Source organism: Thamnophis elegans, chromosome 5 (assembly GCF_009769535.1).
Source record: "Thamnophis elegans isolate rThaEle1 chromosome 5, rThaEle1.pri, whole genome shotgun sequence".
Lineage (NCBI taxonomy): Eukaryota > Metazoa > Chordata > Lepidosauria > Squamata > Colubridae > Thamnophis > Thamnophis elegans.
In genome coordinates this window covers 64,147,650-64,167,962 of record NC_045545.1, presented here as the reverse complement: position 1 = coordinate 64,167,962, position 20,313 = coordinate 64,147,650, and the positions used below count along the sequence as shown (strand labels likewise).

Here is a 20,313-nt window from a genome sequence, read left to right as displayed (position 1 = left end):
TTCAGATAGCAATTTTTTACAATCATTAATATACTTTTCATATCTAAATAAACTCTCATTCGACCTCCAAGACCTTCTTGCCTGCACTACCCTTCCCAATTCCGTCCAGACTGGGTTATGATCCGAAAGGACCCTCGCCGCAATCTTTGTCTTCTTCACCCTAGAAAATAAATCATTAGTGATTTGTATAAAATCAATCCTTGAAAGGGATTGATGTCCATCAGAAAAAAGGGTGAAGTCATATGCCTCTGCGTTTCTTTCTCGCCAAACATTTCTCAATTGGAAGTCATCCATCAAGTCTTTTTCCCTTCTAGAATTAGGTCTAATGCGATATATCTTCCAAAGGGATCTGCTTCAATTAATTCAGCCCTAATGTCTTTTCTTAAGTATACAACTATACCATTTTTCTTTTCCGTAGCAGAGGTCACAAAATATTGACCAAGTTCGGGGTTGAACAAATATTTTTGATCAGTTGATTTGATATCAATTTCTTGCAGGCAAATTATATCGTTCTTGAACTGTTTGAGATAGTGAAATATTTTCTTTCTCTTCTGTAAAGAGTTCAGACCACAACTCCTTGGTCAATGGCCGGTGGTTATTGAGGTTGTTGCAATGTACCTTGTTTTCCCATTCGTCTGGTAGTCATACAGCTAGATCTCTGTTCCCTGACCCCTTGCCCTTCCGGAAGGAGGAAATGGTGCTTTTTGTCTGGTAGTTGTGTGATTTGCTGTTTATCTTGTCCTTCTCATGGTCTTTCTCCAGATCCAGATGATTCAGGGTGTCCCACCTTCAGGATCTTGTGATAGAAATCTCGGGCTTCCCATACAGAGTTGAGACGATATTTTTGCTTATCAAATGTAATTATAATACCAAATGGCACATCCCATCTATACTGTATCTGACGGTTTCTGAGTTCTTCCACTAGAAAAGCATAATCTCTCCTGGCTCTTAGCATTTGGGGTGGTATTTCTTTCAAGACAATCAAGTCCTGTCCGCCAATTTGAAGCCTGGTATTATAAGACTCTTGTAGTATCATGTTTCTGAACTCTCTTGTAGCAAAGTATATAATTACATCTCGGGGGAGTTGCTTCTGTTTTGCCACCCAAGAGTTAGCGCGATAAATTTTTTCGATCTGCCAGTCAAAGTTGGACCCCGGTCTTTCCACCAGACGGTTAAAAGCCTCTGAAAAAATCTGCTTCAAGTTCTCCTGTTTGTCTTCGCGCAGCCCCCTGACTCTTAATGCAAGCTCCATCTGTATGTACTGTATCATAACAATTTGTTTTTCAGCGTTTTCAACTCTTTGTTGCACCACTTCAGTTTTGGAAGTCAAGTTAGTGTTGGCTTCTTCAAGAACCTCTAGCTTATCTTCCATTCCAGAAACATATTCTGTCAATACAGTTACAAGTCCCAGCATATCATCATTTGTTTTGGCAATCTTAATATCAAGCTTATCATATAAGTCTGCTTTAAGTTTCTTTATCTCCTCTCTGAATTCTCTGAAAGTTTCAAAAAAAAGTTCTTTCGTTAGCAGATCTCCAGTAGGGGGCATAGAGGGTGGAAGCTGCGACTTTGTGCCAAGTGTGTGAGATGTACTCCTAAGAAGAGGTCTCCCCAGATTTAATTTTGATGCCATTATATCTTTTCTTCAAAAAATTATTCAACAATTATTCAAACTCTACTGGCCCGCTGTGTAGCTTACGAGGAAAGAAAGTATTAAGTCCCCCCTTTATTTGTTCTTAGAGGTTTTTCAAAAGGTTTCAGAAAAGAGCATTGTAACAAAGCAGGTTTCAAAAGATTAGCATTGTAACGAAACAGTTCAGCATATTCATCTCTGTTTGGACTTCCGGGGCGGGACCTTGCTGATGGCGGCAGCTTAACGAGCTGCCCCCAGGTTTCTGGTGGCGTTATCTGCCTAAATACCTGGTAGATACCTCATTCTTCAGGCAAAGAAGAGTGAGAGAGAGATCCAGCTGGTAACAGCTTTTCTTTGAAGTTTGCAGCTTTTTTTTTTTTGCTGCGAATGGAAGGGGGGGGCCAACCAAAGGCTGAATCACATCTCCATGCCAGAAACCCCAGCTGTATTTATTACGGTGCAAAGTAAGGATCCCCCCACTTAGGACAACTTTTGATATATTTATTTGAGATTAATACAAGCAGAGTCTGTACCTGAGAACCTTATCTGCCTTTTTTTTTAAAAAAAATATCCTAGCTTCTTTTTACAAGAGCTTCCTTCGTGCATGGGTTTTTTTTTTCTAAAAAAATAAGCTCCTAAAATGGCGATTGTGCCACATTCCTAACTATCCGGCAAAGAACAGTGATAAAAAAGATCAAAGGAACAGCCAGCCAGCAATCTCTTACTAATTAGTTTCATTTCTCTGAAGAGCTTACAAGACTTTTTTCTTATCAACTTTTAAAAGTTTTAAAAGACTCCTTGTTAATATAGTGTTTCCCAAACTTGGCAACTTGAAGATGTCTGGATTTCATTTGCTGGCTGGGGAATTCTGGGAGTTGAAGTCCGGACATCTTCAAGTTGCCAAGTTTGGGAAACACTGGACTACATCAATAGCATCTCACCAAGTTTAATTATAAATTAAATTTGCACATCCTTTGTTACATGTATACAGTAGATGCACAATAAAAAACCTACTATCATTCACATTAAAATATATTTACTGAAAATACTCTGACCATATTAATTATGCTACAAAGTCGTGGTTGAGGCCACAGCTACTGATAGGTTGGTCAAGATTACTGCTGTCCTTTCAAACTGACCATGGAGCAGATAGCCTCTTAAGCAGAGTTTTCTTCTCTATAAAAGTTCAGACAATATCTCTCTAGTTCTAAATTACTTCAAGAGCAGCTTGATATTAATAGATATTAAACCATGCAAGAACGGTAGTCATATTTCTGTATTTAACAGTCTTGAGAATGTAAGAAAAAAAAACCACAGGATAAGAGTTACTATAATGCATAGGATTATATCTACTTTCAAAGCTTTCAAAACAGGTATTTTCTATCATCTTCTACACCAGTGATCGCCAACCACTAGGGACTGGTTTGTGGAAGTCAATTTTCCACTGAAGTTGGGGAGGAGGAGCGTGTGTGCACTTTTACAGTAGAGTTCACACGCTATGAGAATCTAGGGTGGAGTTCAGGCAGTGATGCTAGTGCTGGGGAGAGGCTGCATGTACAGACGAAGCTTCACTTACTCACCTGTCACTCACCTCTAGCTGTGCATCCCCATTCCTAACATGCCATAGACTGGTACTGGTTTGTGGCCCAGGAGGGTTGGGGACTCAGGCCACAGGGTGTTAAGATATAATCATTACAGGCAGAAAACTCAGTGAAAGAAACACCGACAGGTAGAAAGGATTCAAATAATTATTTTATTATTTCATAGCTAACAAGTTATAGCAAGTCACTAGTCTCTTACACTTAGATGAGTCAATAGCAAGAGCTCCAAAGTTGTGTACAATTTGCAGAGAATATTCAGTAAATGAGCAAGCCTGTACACTAAAAGTAAATCATAATGGACAGAATTGCTTATAACTGATAAGGAAAAAAGATAACTTTAAGAGAAAAATGAATAATATTGAAGGTGTGAGATAGTTACAGACATATTCTTTGGGATGCAACATGGCAGCTTGAATATGCTGGAAATTCCAAGACTGTAATTGCAAGCTGACCCTGTATTTTACTGTGGGGTGTGTGTGTGTGTGTGTGTGTGTGTGTGTGTGTGTGTGTGTGTGTGAGAGAGAGAGAGAGAGAGAGAGAGAGAGAGAGAGAGAAGCAGCAGTAGTGTAGATCTTATTCTAGGCATACATTCTATATAGGCAATTAATATGTTAGCATCATAATAAGAGTTTCTTATTTAAAGAGAAATACAGAGATATACAACATTTAATGTAACAGCCTTAAAAGAGATGCTATACAATAGTAGTATAATTAGATTAAGTTAAACTCTTATTCTAAATCATTAGAATTGAAGAGAGATAAAATAATGGCCCACACCTATTTAAGAAGAATCCATCAACTGTAATACTAGACGTAACTTGTATTGTAAATCAATATCTCAGATACATATGGCTTCTGGCATTTTCAGGTCCTAATGGACAGAATCTCTTCAAAGAAAGCCTAAGAGTTGAAGTTTTAGCTTTTGTTAGTCAGGATGTTGTAAAACAGCCTCTGAGAACCAAGAGAGGGAGAACCACAGAAGAAAAAATAAATAAATTTTATCCAAGAATTAAGGAGATAGAACCGGGCTCTGGCATTCACTGAAACCAGATCTGCCTCTAACCATAAAATAGCATTCTTAATGCATCTTAGAACTTACAATTGCTCTTACAAATTCAAATAGTATCATTTCCATGAGGTTAAACTTTGTACAAATGCAAATTGGAATACCACAAAGAAGTTGAGAAATGACCTTAGCAAGAAAAACCTTGCAAACTGCAGGAAAGAAATGCTCCCTCTTTGGATAGAAGAATGTCTAGACAGCTTGGGAACTATGTTGGGCCACACTTGCCCAATAAGAGAAATGTGTGCTCCAAGATAAGGAAGCATGGAACCGCACCCCAAGATATAAATATGTATCTATTAATTTGCCAGGTATATAGCCTACTGTTGTATAATGCAAATACTAGCACTTTAGATTTTGGACAGCTTATTACAAGCTGTTCTTTTTCAGCAAAAGGAAGCCAATGCCCTCAATGTCCTTCCCATTCCCGTCTGCAAAATGGCTGCCATACCAAAGTCAATGGGAGAAGCTGTATTTACTTAATGACCACATGATTCATTTAACAACTGCAGTGATTCACTTGACAACCATGGCAAAAAAGGTCATTAAATTGGGTGTGACCCACTTAACAACCATCTTGCTTAACAATTGCGATTCCAATCCCAATTGTCTTCATAAGTCAAGTATTACCTGTAACAAGGCAGACACTGTGTACTGGAGGTGGTTGGTTAAATGAGAGTCAAAAGTCCAACCCCCTTACAGTCCGGGCTCCTAGTTTTTAATCTTTATTTCAGTGTTTCTCAACCTTGGTGACTTGAAGTCCTGTGGACTTCAACCCCCAGAATTCCCCAGCCAGCTGTTCTGGCTGGGGGATTCTGGGAGTTGAAGTCCACAGGACTTAAAGTCACCAAGGTTGAGAAACACTGCTTTATTTACTCGCTGTTAATTTTAATGCTTTTATATTTATGCTTTTATGCCATTGTAAGCTGCCCAGAGTCATTTTGGATGGTAAGATGGATACAGTGGTGTATTAACCATTAAGCAGATTAAGCATGTGCCTATGGCACTAGACCCAAGGGGGGACCACAAAGTTGAGAAAGAAAAAAAAAACCAATGAAGATTTGTACAGTATGTACAAAGGAGGGGGCACCAAGGTTTGTCAGTGCTTAGGGCCCAGTGAGCCTTAATCCGCCACTGGATGGATGGGATATAAATTTAATAAATAAATGATAAACAAATTAGCAATTATGCCTATGGTTCCTTTGCAGATGAAACACTTCCTTAAAGACTTGAGACAGACTAGTGCAGGGCTGTCAAACCCCTGGACCCCGGGCCAGATGTGTCACATGCTGCCCACGCCCACGCCCGTTTTAACGAAGAGAAAAAAAGTCCTGATATGTCACATGATGCTACTATGATGACATGAGTTTAATACCGCTGGGCTAGTGGTTCTGGTGCCAGAGCTGTCATTCAAGATGTTTGGAGCCATTTATTTGGAATGAGGAGGTGGGAACCATCCTCCTGTAGTAATGTGTACTACTTGTTCTATTTTTAACTGCCCTCTTTAGAGATTAATCCTTGGAGCGACTGTGATAGGAAAAATGCACAAATAGCATTAAAAGCCTTAGAAGCTGCCCCCAGGGCCCCTTAAGAACTTGCAACCCAGCTGTACATTCATTATCTGCTGGAAGGAAAAGCTGGCTGTTTTTAACTCGTGTGTACGGAGTTAAAATCTTAATTACTTTGATTTACGTTTTAATTAATTTAACTTTTAATTGCATGTTTCACTTACGTTAAGGCAAATCCACTTTTAGGTTGATCCCGCCTATTTCTGGGGGAGAGATGTCACTCATTATCTGAGTGCACCTATCCTCAGCCAAAAAAGATTATGAGTTGGCACCATAATAGTGATGCCAATACCTTTGATTGACATAGCGCAGCACAGCAGTCCTTAGCAGTCCTTCACTCACTGGGCTATGGTGCAAAAACTAAGCAGGGCCAGGATGAGAGGGAATCCCAGAGTTGTAAGCTACAGGATACTGGAAAGATGAAAAATGATGTGGAAAAAGGCAATGGTAAACCAGTTATGCATGTTTCTAAAATAATTGTAGGAACCTGTCTTGAAAATCCAACAGCTAAACTCACTTTATCTAAATAGTATATGGATTTTAAACCTGTAAAATACAAAGGAGAAATGTAGAATATGTACAGTATGTACAAAGTTGGAATTTTTGGGAATTTTGCAACATGATTTACAATTAAAAATATGTATGTAACTACAGGATACAATATGAAAACAGTTAGTTCTCTACTTACAACTATTCATTTAGTGACCATTTGAAGTTACAGCAGCATAGAAAAAAGTGACTTATGACCATTGTTCACATTTTCACATTTATGACGGTTGCAGCATTCCCACAGGCACGTGATCACAACTGGCATGTATAGGCAGTGTCCCAGAGTGTGATCACCTTTTACGACCTTCTGACAACCGAAGTCAATGGGGAAACCAGATTCACTTAGCATGTGACTAGCTTAAGAACTGTAGTAATTCACTTAAAAACTGTGGTAAGAAAAGTCATAAAATGGGGCAAAACTCACTTGACAACTGACTTGCTTAGCAATGGAAATTTTGGGCTCAGTTGTGGTCATAAGTCAAGGACTACCTGGTTTGAGAATTTTATGTAACAATGTATATATCAGTGATGGCGAACCTATGGCACACGTGCCACAGGTGGCACGTGGAGACATTTGTCGTGGCACGCGAGGTGCTGCTCTGTCAGCTGGCCAGCGTGCATGTGCGCACTGGCCAGCTGAGTTCACCCTTTTTTAAAGGCATTTTTCGCTCTCCCAGGCGACAGAGGCTTTATAGAAGCCTGGGGAGGGCGAAAAGAACTCTCCCCGCCCCCCGGAGGCCCTCCGGAGGCTTCATGAGCTTCCCTGAAGCCTCCGGAGCATTAAAAACCCGCCCTACGAGCAAACCAGAAGTTTCGGAAATTACTTCCGGTTTGCTCAGGGGGTCGTTTTGACTGCTCTGAAGGCTTCAGGAAAGCCTGAAGGTCCCTGAAGCCTTCGGAGTGCTTAAAACGACCCTCCAAGCAAACCGGAAGTGACTTCTTGTCCAATGAATCAGACACCTTGATACTAAACTTGATCTTAGCCCAAAGGTCAGGAAGTGATACCTGAGAGTGAACCTGCTATGAAGGGTTAATAAGGTGAACCTTGACTTTCTGCTGATCATAAACATAGTCATAAGTTGGAAAGATAATTTTGTTTCATTACTGAATGTCTGCTCGCTTAAACAATGATATCTACTATGTCACTCTAATCCAATCTAATTCCGTTTTTCTGCTCTTCTGTCAGGTACCTTAATTTGAGTCACTCGTTGCCAGGCATTAGCTTCAACATTTAACCAAAATTGGTACCTAATGCTGGGTTTATGGCTGTCATTTTATATGCCCTTTTCAATATATCCTCATGTCTAACTGAATTTAGAGGAGGTTCTTTTCATAAGAACCATTATTTTTCTTATTACATTAACCTGAACTGAATAGCCTTTCTCGCTAGTAATGATTCAGTTTTAATCCCATAAACATGCAATAAAGAATATTTTAAAACTCCAATGTTCTATGGAGCCAATAGGTGCAGAGGGCATGAGAGAGTGATAGAAGCAGAATGTTATTAAAATAAATGGCTCTGGGTTTATCCTGGAGTAATGGTGAACTTTCACTGTCACGAAAGATGAACCAAGCTTGTTCCCTCCAGCTGCTTTGATTGCATCTCATGTTCCTTTTGTCTGCTGCATATGAATGGTGCACAGGAGCTCCACAAGGTTATTATGGCAACTAATTCAGAACAAACTAAGAAGTTTATGGGGTAATCTGACATTTCTTGGTCATATTTTTCTCAAGGGGTTGTGAAACAAAAATACTAGGCATGTGTTTATACAGGTGATCCTTTAAAGCAGGGTGGATAATTGCATCTGGCTACCCTAGCATTCCACTTGCAGTCTCCTAATACCTTAAGATCATGTTTTCAAAATTTGATAAGACTATGCAATTATTAATAGCAAATATTGTGTTGCTCCAAAAAAGAGGGGAAAACAGGAAAATAGGACCTTCTGAGAGACAAACTGGTCTGATTATCACTCTTAAACTATCCCCACTCCAAAATCATTTTGCTACTCAATTTTGTTAGTGATTCTGAGTATGTGTGTGGGGGGTGAGAGTTTGTGTGGATGAAATTTGGAGTTCTCCTTTGGAGGCTTTCCAGTCTGATACCCATCTACTTATGTTGCAAAAGTTATAAACTGTGTGGGGAAAAATAAGTTCTGTTCTTCCTTGCGAGTTTCCTCCTCTACTATTGATGATTGAAGGAAGCCTGTTGTAATCCTTGATACTCTGAAATTTGTTCACCCTAAAGTTTTGAATAAAAATGCTTCAATCAGGATTGTGCATAGGAAGATGAAAGGGAGTTATTATAACTTTCCACCCATGCATGCTGCTTTCTATTTGAAGCTGTTATTTGCGCCCAAAAGAAGATTGAACTAATACCATTGGAACTGAGCTTGTTAGTGTTAATATTGTCATTAGGAAAATTTTCAGTGGGATTAAACTAAGGAGGAAAGGATTTAGCACCTTTTCTTACTTGGCAAGTTTAATCTTGATTAATGAACTCACAGTTGATCTTCCCGGAACTTCCAGAAATCTTTAATACGGAATGGGGGAGGAGGAGGGGGAAAGCAGCTAATGGCTGTGTTGGCTGACTCCTGGCCAATAGACAATATTATTCAGTATGGGAAGGCATCAAGTGGAAAATGTTAATTGGCAAGACTTAAAATGACTTTTAAAAAATCTATCCACCACAAGCTAAAGTAGATAATACCGGACTAGATTATCAACAGAATTAAATGTATCATCTTGTCTCCACATATTACACGTAGCCTGATCGCTGCGATACATAGAGCAGTAGAGATAAATCAATTAAATGTCTAGCTCTGGTTCTTGAAAATAACTCTGCTGCAGCTGTCACAATATAACAGCTGTCCTGAATTTTTCCCCCTTCTCTGATGTTTCTGCATTTCCCTCTTTCCATGGGATTTTGACTGCAGGTTGACAGCAGCACTTTGCCTCCATATTGCTCTGTAAAGCAGCAGAGCTGATTTTCTTCAGTCTTGAAAGTTCCATGTAGCTACGTATTTAGTGCCCACTCAGTATTGGTTGGTATACGATAAACCCAGGGGTGGATTGCTACAGGTTTGTCTGGGTTCGTGAGAACCCCAGCTAATGTTATGACCAGTTCGGAGAACCTCCAAATCCTACCCCTGGCTAATCCTGCCCACCCCACAGTTCCCACCCTGCCCCCCCCAGGAGTCTCCACATGGCCTGTTTTGAATGTGAAGTAAGTGCAGGGCCTGCACGGAGACTCGGGGAGAGGGAACAGGCCTTCCGGAAGTTCTGGAAGGACGGAAACGAACCCATTTCTGGCCTCCAGAGCCTGAGGGAGGCAGTTTTCGCCCTCCCAGAGGCTCGAGGAAAGCCTCCAGAGCTTGCGGAAGGCAAAAATGCCCCCCCACTGTGGTGCAGGAGGCCGAGTAGGCCACGCCCACCATTGCCATGGCCACCTAGCAACTAGGCAGAGAACCCATTGCTGAATTTTTTAAAGCCCACCTCTGAATAAACCAGTCAATAAAAAAAATCAAAATAAACAATAACAGAAAACCACTACAAGCAATTATTCAGTGTTTAGAAACTAAATTTATCGCAGTCTTCCAGATGTCAGCTGTAATCACCCTGACCCAAATGCTCAAGGCTGTCTATCAAGACATTGGTTGGGCAGATCATTCCAGAGGGTAAGCACAGCCATGAAAAACAAGGGGCTTAGGGTTGGGCTGGTTTTCCTCTAGCATGAACTCCTGATAAGCCCCATCTCATGATTTCTTGGCCTTCTCCCCTTGCAGTTAACCTTGGTGTTTCAGGGGCAGTTAGTCAAGCAGTGCCCATGTTTCTGAAAATATTTGACTTTGTGAAAACCCAGCAACATATAGCATGGTTTAGGCAGGAGGCCAATTTTGGTGCTCCCTGATTGATCATCGAGAAAAACATTAACCGCCTCTGCTAAAACTTCAAGTGATAATCTGTGTCTTCACAGGAAGAGAAGTAGGTCACTTTTCTAGCTCCCAGGTCCAAGAATAACCATTTACCTCCGCCTTGCTAACATTCATTTTTAGTTTAGTGTATTTCTTTTGATTCAGGCTGTCTTCACTTCCAAGCAACTATTCAACACTTGTGCAACATTTCCCATTTCAAATGGAATGGAAGATCAGAATGTGAGTCGTTAATAAGCAGCTGACAGGAACAGACTATAGAAATTGAAATACATTTACATTTTTCATTTCCTATTATAACAAAATATTACAGTCAACACAAGCAAAATCTGCTAAGGGATCTAAGATGTTCAACGTGGCACCACTTCCCCATTTCTCTCTGACCGCAATCAGGGCAAACAAGATTATTTTGGTGCAGTACCCAGATTTCTAGTGAGACTGGAATGCATCTAGATATTCAGCTTTCTTAAAGTCTGTAGGTAAGCAGGATCACTGTTTCTAACTCTTGGCCAAGGAAAAAGTTACTGGTTAGTCAGTAGAAGATAGTTATCCAGATCCAGAAAGTACTCCTTAAGGTGAGAGTGAGCTTCTCCTGTTTTTTAGAATAATAATCCTAATTACTCATAAAGTGAAATGATAATAGCACAGAATCAGGAGGACAGAGAAGTACTGGAATATCATCTTATTAAAAAATGTCTGGGAATTGGCTGCAAGAATTTGTAACTGGTATTGGGTCTCAGATACCAAATGGGTGCCCTGTTAGGTGTTTGAGACCCAACATCATCCCCACCTAAACTAGGAAAAGTTGCTTCTGGGATGGTCTTGAAAAATCTCAAGTCCTGAGATTCTTCCATTATCTGTGCTAAGGCTTGCTATTAAAGATTGAGTCCACTTTTCATTGAAACCATAAATCATCTTTCTTAGAACATTGTAGACCACAAGCTGGAGAAATATGAGTCACCCTTTTGTCATAGACATTATCCCTTTTGGGGGAGGGATTATTGCAATTTTTCTATTCCAAAAACAAATATATAAAAGATTCATAAATGCTTGGGCACAATGATTATAATTCTGTAAACTTGGGAATACAGTATGTTGATAGCTTGGGTGTGCTATTGAACAGTGTGGTGAGAAAAGCCTTACAGAAAGTTTCTTAGTTTTTTGAACAATGTTTGCTGATGAAGTGAATAGCTAGACAGCCAGCGTACAAGTAGTGAATATGACTGCCCAGATATCAGAGTGTCCAGTCATGCCAACTGTGTGGAGGTGGAACTTATGAAAAAACAGATTTCAAGAGTCAGTCTAAATGTGCTATGAGTAAATTCATACAAAATATATAGTGAGTAGGTTCATTCATTTTGAAATGAAAAACATTACAAAAGGAATCAGTCAAAGCATTGAACACATCCAAAACGAAGATTCTAATGAAATCTAATTCATTACCGAATCTGGAAGTCTGGGTCCAATAGATTTTCTGGAATGCCCTCTTTTCTTTGTCTTCCCCTAGAGCCAAATTGCTTTCCCCAGGAAGCATCAAAGACAAAAGCAGCTAGCAAGCTCCTTCCTGACTAATTAACCCATAAAATAAAGGAAAAGTAAGGGAACAGTGTGTAGGAAATTAGCTAAATGCCCACCTTACATATATCCATACTACAAAAAAAAGTTATTATCATAGCCACTGTATGTGCATTCAAGCCTCAGAAGGCTTATCAACCTTTGTACAGATCTAGGCCAATGTTTTTACTTCTAATATCTGCTCTTAGATAGTGTTTCAGATATCTGAAATAAAGACAGAACTAGAGCCAGCAATATAACAGATGTCTGGCATTGGGCCTGAAATAGGGAGTCCCTTATATTTATCAAAGGAATGTATAGACGGCTATAAATTCTAGAATCCAAACTAGAAGTGTTCCTTTATTTATTAAACATCTTTATACCATCTTCATGACAGGCAACTGAAATGTAATTGCTTAACAGCTCAAAGGTATGTCATGCATTTTTACTGTGCTGTGCAAAACAGAAAAGGGGAGAGATTCTAGTGAAAGAAATCACAGAAAGAGGAATTCCTGAGCAGGACTTTGCAATTTCCATAAACAGAAGGAACAGCAGCCTAAGAAGAGCAAGATCAAAGACGGAGCTTGCTTGAAACAAGGCACTTTAAATGACAGCATCATTAACTGCCTTTATAATAATAATTTAGATGAGCTGCATTTCAAACCTGACCTCAGGCTTCAACTTTCCTGCTTTATTTTATTATGGTAACAAGCCCAGAATTTGTAATAAATGCTGAGGATGTTTGCTGCAAAAAGAATTCATAAGAAAAGTCAAGGAAGGAATAATCAGTGGATTTTGAGATGAACACCATCCCATAGAGTCGGACATGAGTCACTGGGAAAACTTTCCCTCCTCTTGTTTTTTTTGATAATCAGAAGTATATCGATTAAATCTATTGAGCAGAGGTGATATTCTAACCAATTCTGGAGAGCCGGTAGCAGAAATTTTGAGTAGTTTAGAAAACCGATAAATACCACCTCTGACTGGCCTCGCCCCCATCTATTCTCTGCCTCCTGAGTCCTAATGGATCTGAAGGAAATGGGGATTTTGCTGTAACCTTCCCCTGGGGTGGGAGGGAATGGAGATTTTACAGTATTCTTCCCCTGCCATGCCCACCAAGCCATGCCCACAGAACCGGTAGTAAAAAAATATTGAATCCCACCACTGCTATGGAGATTTGCTTCATAGAAGAGTTTGCATTATACAAGTAATATGAAGCACTCAGGACAGCAAATCATGTCACCTCAAAAGTCGTACCATTTCCAAATCATGTCATTTCCTGAGTCTAAGAGTTCCATTTTTGATAGTTGAAGTAAGAAAATCAAGTAATCACTGTGCTTTTAGAAGTGGGAGGACCACAATACTTGGAGAAGTGACTCCGAAGGAGCTCCACTCAAAATGAATGAAGCACACTTTCATAGTTTTACATAATATATAGGTAACTTACCGACTTTGGCTCATTTCAAAAACTGTGCTGGGTTTTGTGTATGTGTTTGTAATGATTTTTGTTCTTAAAACTTTAAACCATTCAAAGTTGCTAGCAGTCAGATGACCTACATTTAATTAGGAGCCTTGGTGGCACAGTAGTTAGAATGCAGTACTGCAGGCTACTTCTGCTGACTGTCAGCAATTTGGCAGTTCAAGTCTTACTGGCTCAAGATTGACTCAGCTTTTCATCCTTCCGAGGTCAGTAAATGAGGACCCAGATTGTTGGGGGCAATATGCTGACTCTGTAAAAGTGCTTAGAGAGGGCTATAACGCACTGCGAAGTGGTATAAAAGTCTAAGTGTTATTGCTATTGCTAATATTATATAGTTGGTCACAGTCAGCCATATATTTAAGCTGAATTTAGACTTTTTATCCACCTATTGAGTCTTTCACAAGAACCTATTCTTCTTCTACTTAAGTCTTAAAAAGGAGTGATCTGGCTTCATTTTTATTTGGATGTGAAACGCCTGGCAATATCAGGGATTGGGAAAGTGGAAAAAACATATTAAAAGAAGAAAATGGAATACCAAAGAAAATAGCATGGACATGTCCATGAATTCACCAATAATTTAAAAAATTAGTTTTTTGAAAGCAGCCAATAGAATATGTGGTTCTCTTCTAATTTTCTTAAAGATGAATGAGTGGATCAAGTCTCTGCAGCTGAAAAAAGAGACAAAAATGATCAAAAACTCATTGGGATCCCTTCCAACTTTATGCTGTTTATTGGTGGGCAGATCACTGATCCTAAAGCCCAGTTTTACTGAGGAAATATGGATGGGCTTTTTTGCCTTGAAAAGCCCAGGACTTATCCGCATATGTGAGATTTATAGAAGGGCAATACATGAGTCATTAAATCAGATATCAGAAAACGTAGTTCCTCCTGAAGCCAATTCATTTTTTCTCTAATTTATGGATGCCTCTTTATATTCATTTATGCTGTATCATAAATATTTTTTGAATGCTATTTTCCTATTCACACTGAATTTGATGGGAAAGAAATTACTTTCTTTTTGCCAAAGAAGAATAAAACTTTCAAAAAATTTCTCACAAAAGTGAGATTGAGGTTTAGCAATTTTGTTACTTTCAGGTTACGTTATGTGATTTTCACTGCAATTATTTTTTTGCAGAGAAACGTAGCTTTCTCTTCCTGTTCTCACTTTAAGATTAAATTTCAAGGCTAGGCATTATGTTGTAACTCTTTTCATGCAATCTCTTCAGATAAGTACAGGGAACCCTTCATCTACCACAGTTTGTTATGTGACCATTCAAAGTTACAAGCGCATTCAAAACAGTGACATGACCATTTTTGCACTTATGACCATTGTGGCACCCCCATGGTCACATGATCAAAACTCAGGTGTTTGGCAACTGGTTCATGCTTATGACGGTTGCAGTGTCCTGGGGTCACGTGATCCCCCTTTGTGACCTTCTGGGAAGCAAAGTCAATCGGGAAGATTCACTTAACAACCTTGTTAGTAATTTAGCACTGCGGTGATTCATTTAACAATCGTGACAAGAATGGTCGTAAAATGGAACTTTGACTTGGGTGGGGAAAACCTGGAAGCTTTCAGATTCGGGTTTTCCCAGATGTGCCAGTATGACATCTCTAATAAAATGGATCTTTGAGGAAACTCAAGCATTGGAGCAGTGTTTCTCAACCTTAGCAACTTGAAAATGTCTGGACTTCAATGCCCAGAATTCCCCAGCCAGCGAATGCTGGCTGGGGAATTCTGGGCATTGAAGTCCGGACATCTTCAAGTTGCCAAGGTTGAGAAACACTGCATTGGAGTCTTCTTTCCTTGGGGGTGTTACTTGGAACCCTGACAATGACCCTTCTATAGAAACCTCTGGTTTTTGCTGCTTTCGCCCTGGCACTTTGCAAGGTGGAAAATCCATTCCCATTTTTCTTGTTGTTGCAGGCTTTAGAATGATTGTTCTTCTATAAAGCCCAACTTTATGCTGAGGGAAGACCATTAGCTGATTGCTGTGCTCTGGTTGACCGTGGAGCTCTCTTGGGCTGTTCCTCTATGAGATCATCGTCTTCTCTATGGGGTAAATGAGCATTTGCCTCGGAGAAGCCACGTCCGAGAGAGCCACAGAATAATTGCTTTGTCACTTAATGATGTTTATGCTAGTTTAGCCACATTGCATTCTGGTAATTCAGTTTTCTCAGAATGTCAACAGGACTACAGCAGATGGTGGTGTGTTGGGGTAAAGAACTGTATTTTTTTAGCAGTAACTGGCTTCTGACGTGTCTTATTTTTTATGCCTAATTCAAAGAATTTTCACAGAAGTGAATGTGAAAACTGTTTGCAAGGTGTGGAAATAATTGTGCTCTTGTTAAAGACTTTTTTCCTCTCCTTTCATTTGGGACTTGGTTTACTTCTTTGAGCCATCTGCAACCAGCTGCTCCGCCAGAAACTTTTAACTGTGCCTTCTCTCTTTCTCAGTGAGGCTGGCACTCTGATTTTTACACTGCACAGAGTGATCTCTGAGCTGTAGGGGTCGGTTGTTCTTTCATTCTTTCATTTTCATAAACCTCAAGAGTACCATCACATAGCTTGGACATCAACTTCTCTCATGTCATTGTGCTATGTGGGGATTATGGAATTAAAATCTAAACATTAGCATCAAGAATATTGGCAAAAATTATGGGCTATTAGGCAGAGTTCCCGCCACCTTCAGCATTTCGTGAAAATAATCTTATTTACTTATTAAATTTATATGCTGTCTGTCTCACTATCCAAAGTGACTCTCTTGTCATAAATGGTGCATCTTCAGAGTCAAATGTAGCTTCCTTGTACTTCCCAGAATTGCCTTGCTTACACCTATATTTTGATGTAGGAACTTAAGTGACCTGATAGTATAGATCTAATTAAAAGAATAAACTTAGTTCATTTTCTAAATATAGACCCCTTCCAGTTCTGGCTCTATTTGCATACATGACTTGACCCCGTCCATTTTGTATCCTTACTTAATTCACTCTATCTTCCACTCTGTCATGTATTTATGTTGAGGGTCTGGCTGCCAAAAGATGGGTTACCCTGATGGGTGGACAGTGGACAGGATCCTCCTTTCCTATTATTTTCCAACACTCGGAAAATTAGAATTGTTGGTGAAGCAATATAGATATGAAAACTACGCAAACAGCTAATACACTGTGGAATTCTCCAAACTAAAATTGAAAGCAAAGTAATAACATTATGGAAAACTATCATTCCTTTAATGTCCTTTTAGCGCTTCTAAAATAAAAGCCTTAAGTCAGCTGTTGGGGATGCTGTTTTCCAACTGCAGCCCTGATTTCTATTTTTTTTTTTTTGTGGGGATGGGTGGGTTGTTTTTAATTTCAAATATGGGGGATAGTCAAGTATTGTAAAATAAGTAAATTATACAGGATTGGTATTATCTGGCTCTTCTCCATTTGAGCAGTGTTTCTCAGTTTTGATAACTTTAAGATGTGTGGACTTCAGCTCCCAGAATTCCTCAGTCAGCATGAGTTTCTTAAAATGGCTAAGGTTGAGAAATCCCTCTGGTGGGACCCATTAGAGAGCCTTTTCTGCCACAATGCCTGCCCTCTGGAATATCCTCCTCCAGAGATTAGATTTGGCTTGACCCTGCTGGTCTTTGGCAGATCAGGCTGTGCCATTCCTCTGTGACCTTGGCAGTATGGGTGAACCATTCATGTTAACTTAAATGGAAGACATAGAATATTCTCAAAAACTGTTCTAGGCTATTGATAGGAGGGTTTTTTGTTTTTGATTTTGGCTTTGTTATCCTATTTTTATTTTGTGTTTAATTGTTAGCCATGGGCAGCCATATACATTTACCAAATAAATAAATACATTCATAACCATTCATTCTGATTCCAGATAAAAAAGTAATAATAGGAGAGATTGCAGAGAAATGTTAGAATTAAATGGGCAGCACTTGAAAGAAAATGACTAGCTGCTATGAAAAAGAAAATGAGTGAACAATGTGTATTTTAACAAAAAGCTCAAAAGAATTCACACACTTTTATTTTATCTGTTTTGTTGAAACCATAGCGGAAAATTACATGTAGATGTTTAACAAGCATTGTCTTGGGATTTTCCTTACCCATTGATTATATATGCTGGTGTGGTTTGTTTATAAATACAGCTGGTTCATTAGTAAATGCAAAACATGTTTACATAAAATTGCTAATAAAGTCTGTAGAAAACCTCTAGGCTAATATCTTGTTTTGACAATGTCAAACATGATTTCAAATCCATACAATTTTCACTTAGATTTAGGTTTAGGTTTATTAGATTTATATGCCGCCCTTCTCCCAAGGACTCAGGGTGGCGTACAACATTAAAAGAAACGCATAATACAAAAGTTAAAAAAAATATTAAATAGAATATCCCAAACAAACCCAATTAGAATTGACAAAAACATTTTTTTTAAAAAATGAATTAAAATTAACAATGATCAATAATTTATTTTGTTTTGTTCAGGCCAGGGTGGCTTTATTATTTATTTATTTATTTATTTATTTATTTATTTATTTATTTATTATTTGGATGTAGTTTTAGTTTGGGTTTAGAGGAAAAAACGACTCCCATGATGGCAGATAGAGAACTTAAAGTCTTGTCCTGTTGAGTCCATTTCTTTGGGTAATTTTTGTAGTGTTTGAAGGATAGAATAGGTCCTGGAGGAGGGAGGGAGGAAAAATAAAAGATTGCGTATTGTTTTAAGAAAAGTTCATAAACAAACAGCCCTCTTGTGAGAGATTGTGGGAAGGCTGGGAAAGTAATGGAAGTGAACAGTCTAGAGATAGTAGGACAACTGTTGACGCCTTGTCAGCAAACATGATGGCAGAAAACCCGGAAACAATCATTTCAAATCATACAGAGAAACTCTGCCTTAATAAATGAATGATGGTTAGAAATAAGAAGGGAAATTAACTGAGACCAAAGTGTAGTTATGCCTGTAATGTCACAATCTTATTCTTTCTTTCCACAGTTATAAGAATGTGATGACCCCCAGACGTGCAGGGGTTGCTATTGGCTGCTGCTGGCTGATCTCCCTCCTTGTGGGCATGATTCCGCTATTTGGATGGAACGAAAAGGAAAAAAAGACCTTCAATTCTACTTGCAAATTTGATAAGGTCATCAGCATGAAATACATGGTTTATTTCAATTTCTTTGGGTGCGTGTTGCCTCCACTGGTCTTTATGCTCATCATCTACATAGCGGTTTTCAAGATCATTCGCAAACAACTCAGCAAAAAGTTTGGATCCAATTCAGCATGCCCAGAAAAATACTATGGGAAGGAACTGAAAATTGCCAAGTCTCTTGCCTTAGTGCTATTCCTTTTTGCTCTGTGCTGGCTTCCTCTGCACATTTGCAACTTTGTCGGCCTATTCATTTCTGAATTAAAAGAGTTAAAGGTCCTCACCCTAATTGCTGTATGCATGACTCATTTGAACTCAGCCATGAACCCCATTATTTATGCATTTAGGATTAAAAAATTCAGGACCACATTCCTGCAAATCTGGAACCAGTATTTTTATTGCAAAATGGACAGGCATTCAAATAATATTGGTGATACTGACATTGCTATTTAGGAGTTATGGACTGCAGAATTTGGGGGTGCAGCCTTCAAACTGTACAGGATGATCTACACATATTCCTTTCATTGTCCATTGCCTCTGAACAGGCAAAGCTCAGAGGCAACCAAGAGTATTATTTATTATTTCTACTAGCAATACTCCACTTGGTATTCTATTCTTAAATTGACATATATTTACCTATTTAATGGGGAAATATACCAACAAAAAGCTGTGACATATCTTTCATTCCAATAAAGAGGAAATTAATCTCAGTAGTTTTGTTTTTCCTGTAGGGATTTGCAATATACTGTAATAAATGTTGAAGTCCTCAATAGTTATATAAAAGAATCCAGATAAAAAAACAAAGAGAAATATGGAAGAAAACCTTGTCTTCAATGGTTGTAAAACATTGGCACTATCTATATTTAATATAGACAAGTATAATAGCTAATGAGTTTGTATGAGCACGCAATTCATATCCTCTTATATTTATCAATTTATTGCCAGTTGCAAGCGCATTTCAGATGTCACTAAGTATTATGTGACTTTTTCTCTTTTTTTTCTTTCTGCCATAAATCTTTACACATATAATACCAGATTAATTCAATACATCAGCAAAAATATAATTGAATAATAGATAGAGATTCAAAAGGCCTTCTGCAGATCTTAACTCCATCAAGGAACCAGAGCTGGAATCTTCTTTCTGGTGGTCCCCTCTTCTGGAGAAGCATGTCCCTGAAAATAGGATTGGCCCATCATTTGCTGATATCTATTAAAACTTGAGTTTTCTAGACAATCTTTGAGGCAAGTAAACTATGATGGTCCCGAGTGCAGGCAGTGCCGGTTGATTGTTAAATCAAATATTTACTATGTCAAAACTATGTCAAAACCAGCATAAAGAGTAAAGGGTACAGTTATTTAAAGGAATTAAGTAATACTACAAAGTTTTTTTAAAATAATATTAATTATAAAATACTAATATATTGTACATATAAAATCCCAAAAGGAGGGATAAAGCATTAGATTGGTGAAGGAGAGTACATGGTTAAATATGGCAAACTAAATCTATTATAGAGCACCTGATGGATTTTAAGCACTGCTGTGGGAAACCTGGCACAACATTGTGTGTTGTAGCAGGTTAGTATCTGAAAGCAGCAGGGAGGTATAGAATTGGCCTGTGTGCCCTGGAAATGTATGCAATAATAGTGAGATGAGGCTAGTAGAGGGGTTTCTATAATACAGTCACTGGAAGAGTAAATTCTCTGTTGTTTCTGTGAGTCTAGAATCACAGGAGCATCGCCTCTCTGGGTAGGGAATCTTTTTGTATCCAATCTCAAGGACAGCTTTCAGGGAGTC

At 38.8% G+C, this 20,313-nt stretch overlaps 1 protein-coding gene across 1 annotated transcript in view; it reads left to right on the top strand.

The window, feature by feature from the left end:
* Positions 1 to 18,972, top strand: part of LOC116509669 (adenosine receptor A1-like) — a 52,860-nt gene extending 33,888 nt beyond the window's left edge. The window contains exon 2 of the mRNA XM_032218923.1: positions 18,369 to 18,972. Coding sequence (XP_032074814.1) covers positions 18,369 to 18,972 — 604 coding nt within the window. The remainder of the gene's footprint in view (positions 1 to 18,368) is intronic.
* The last annotated feature ends 1,341 nt before the right edge of the window (positions 18,973 to 20,313 follow it).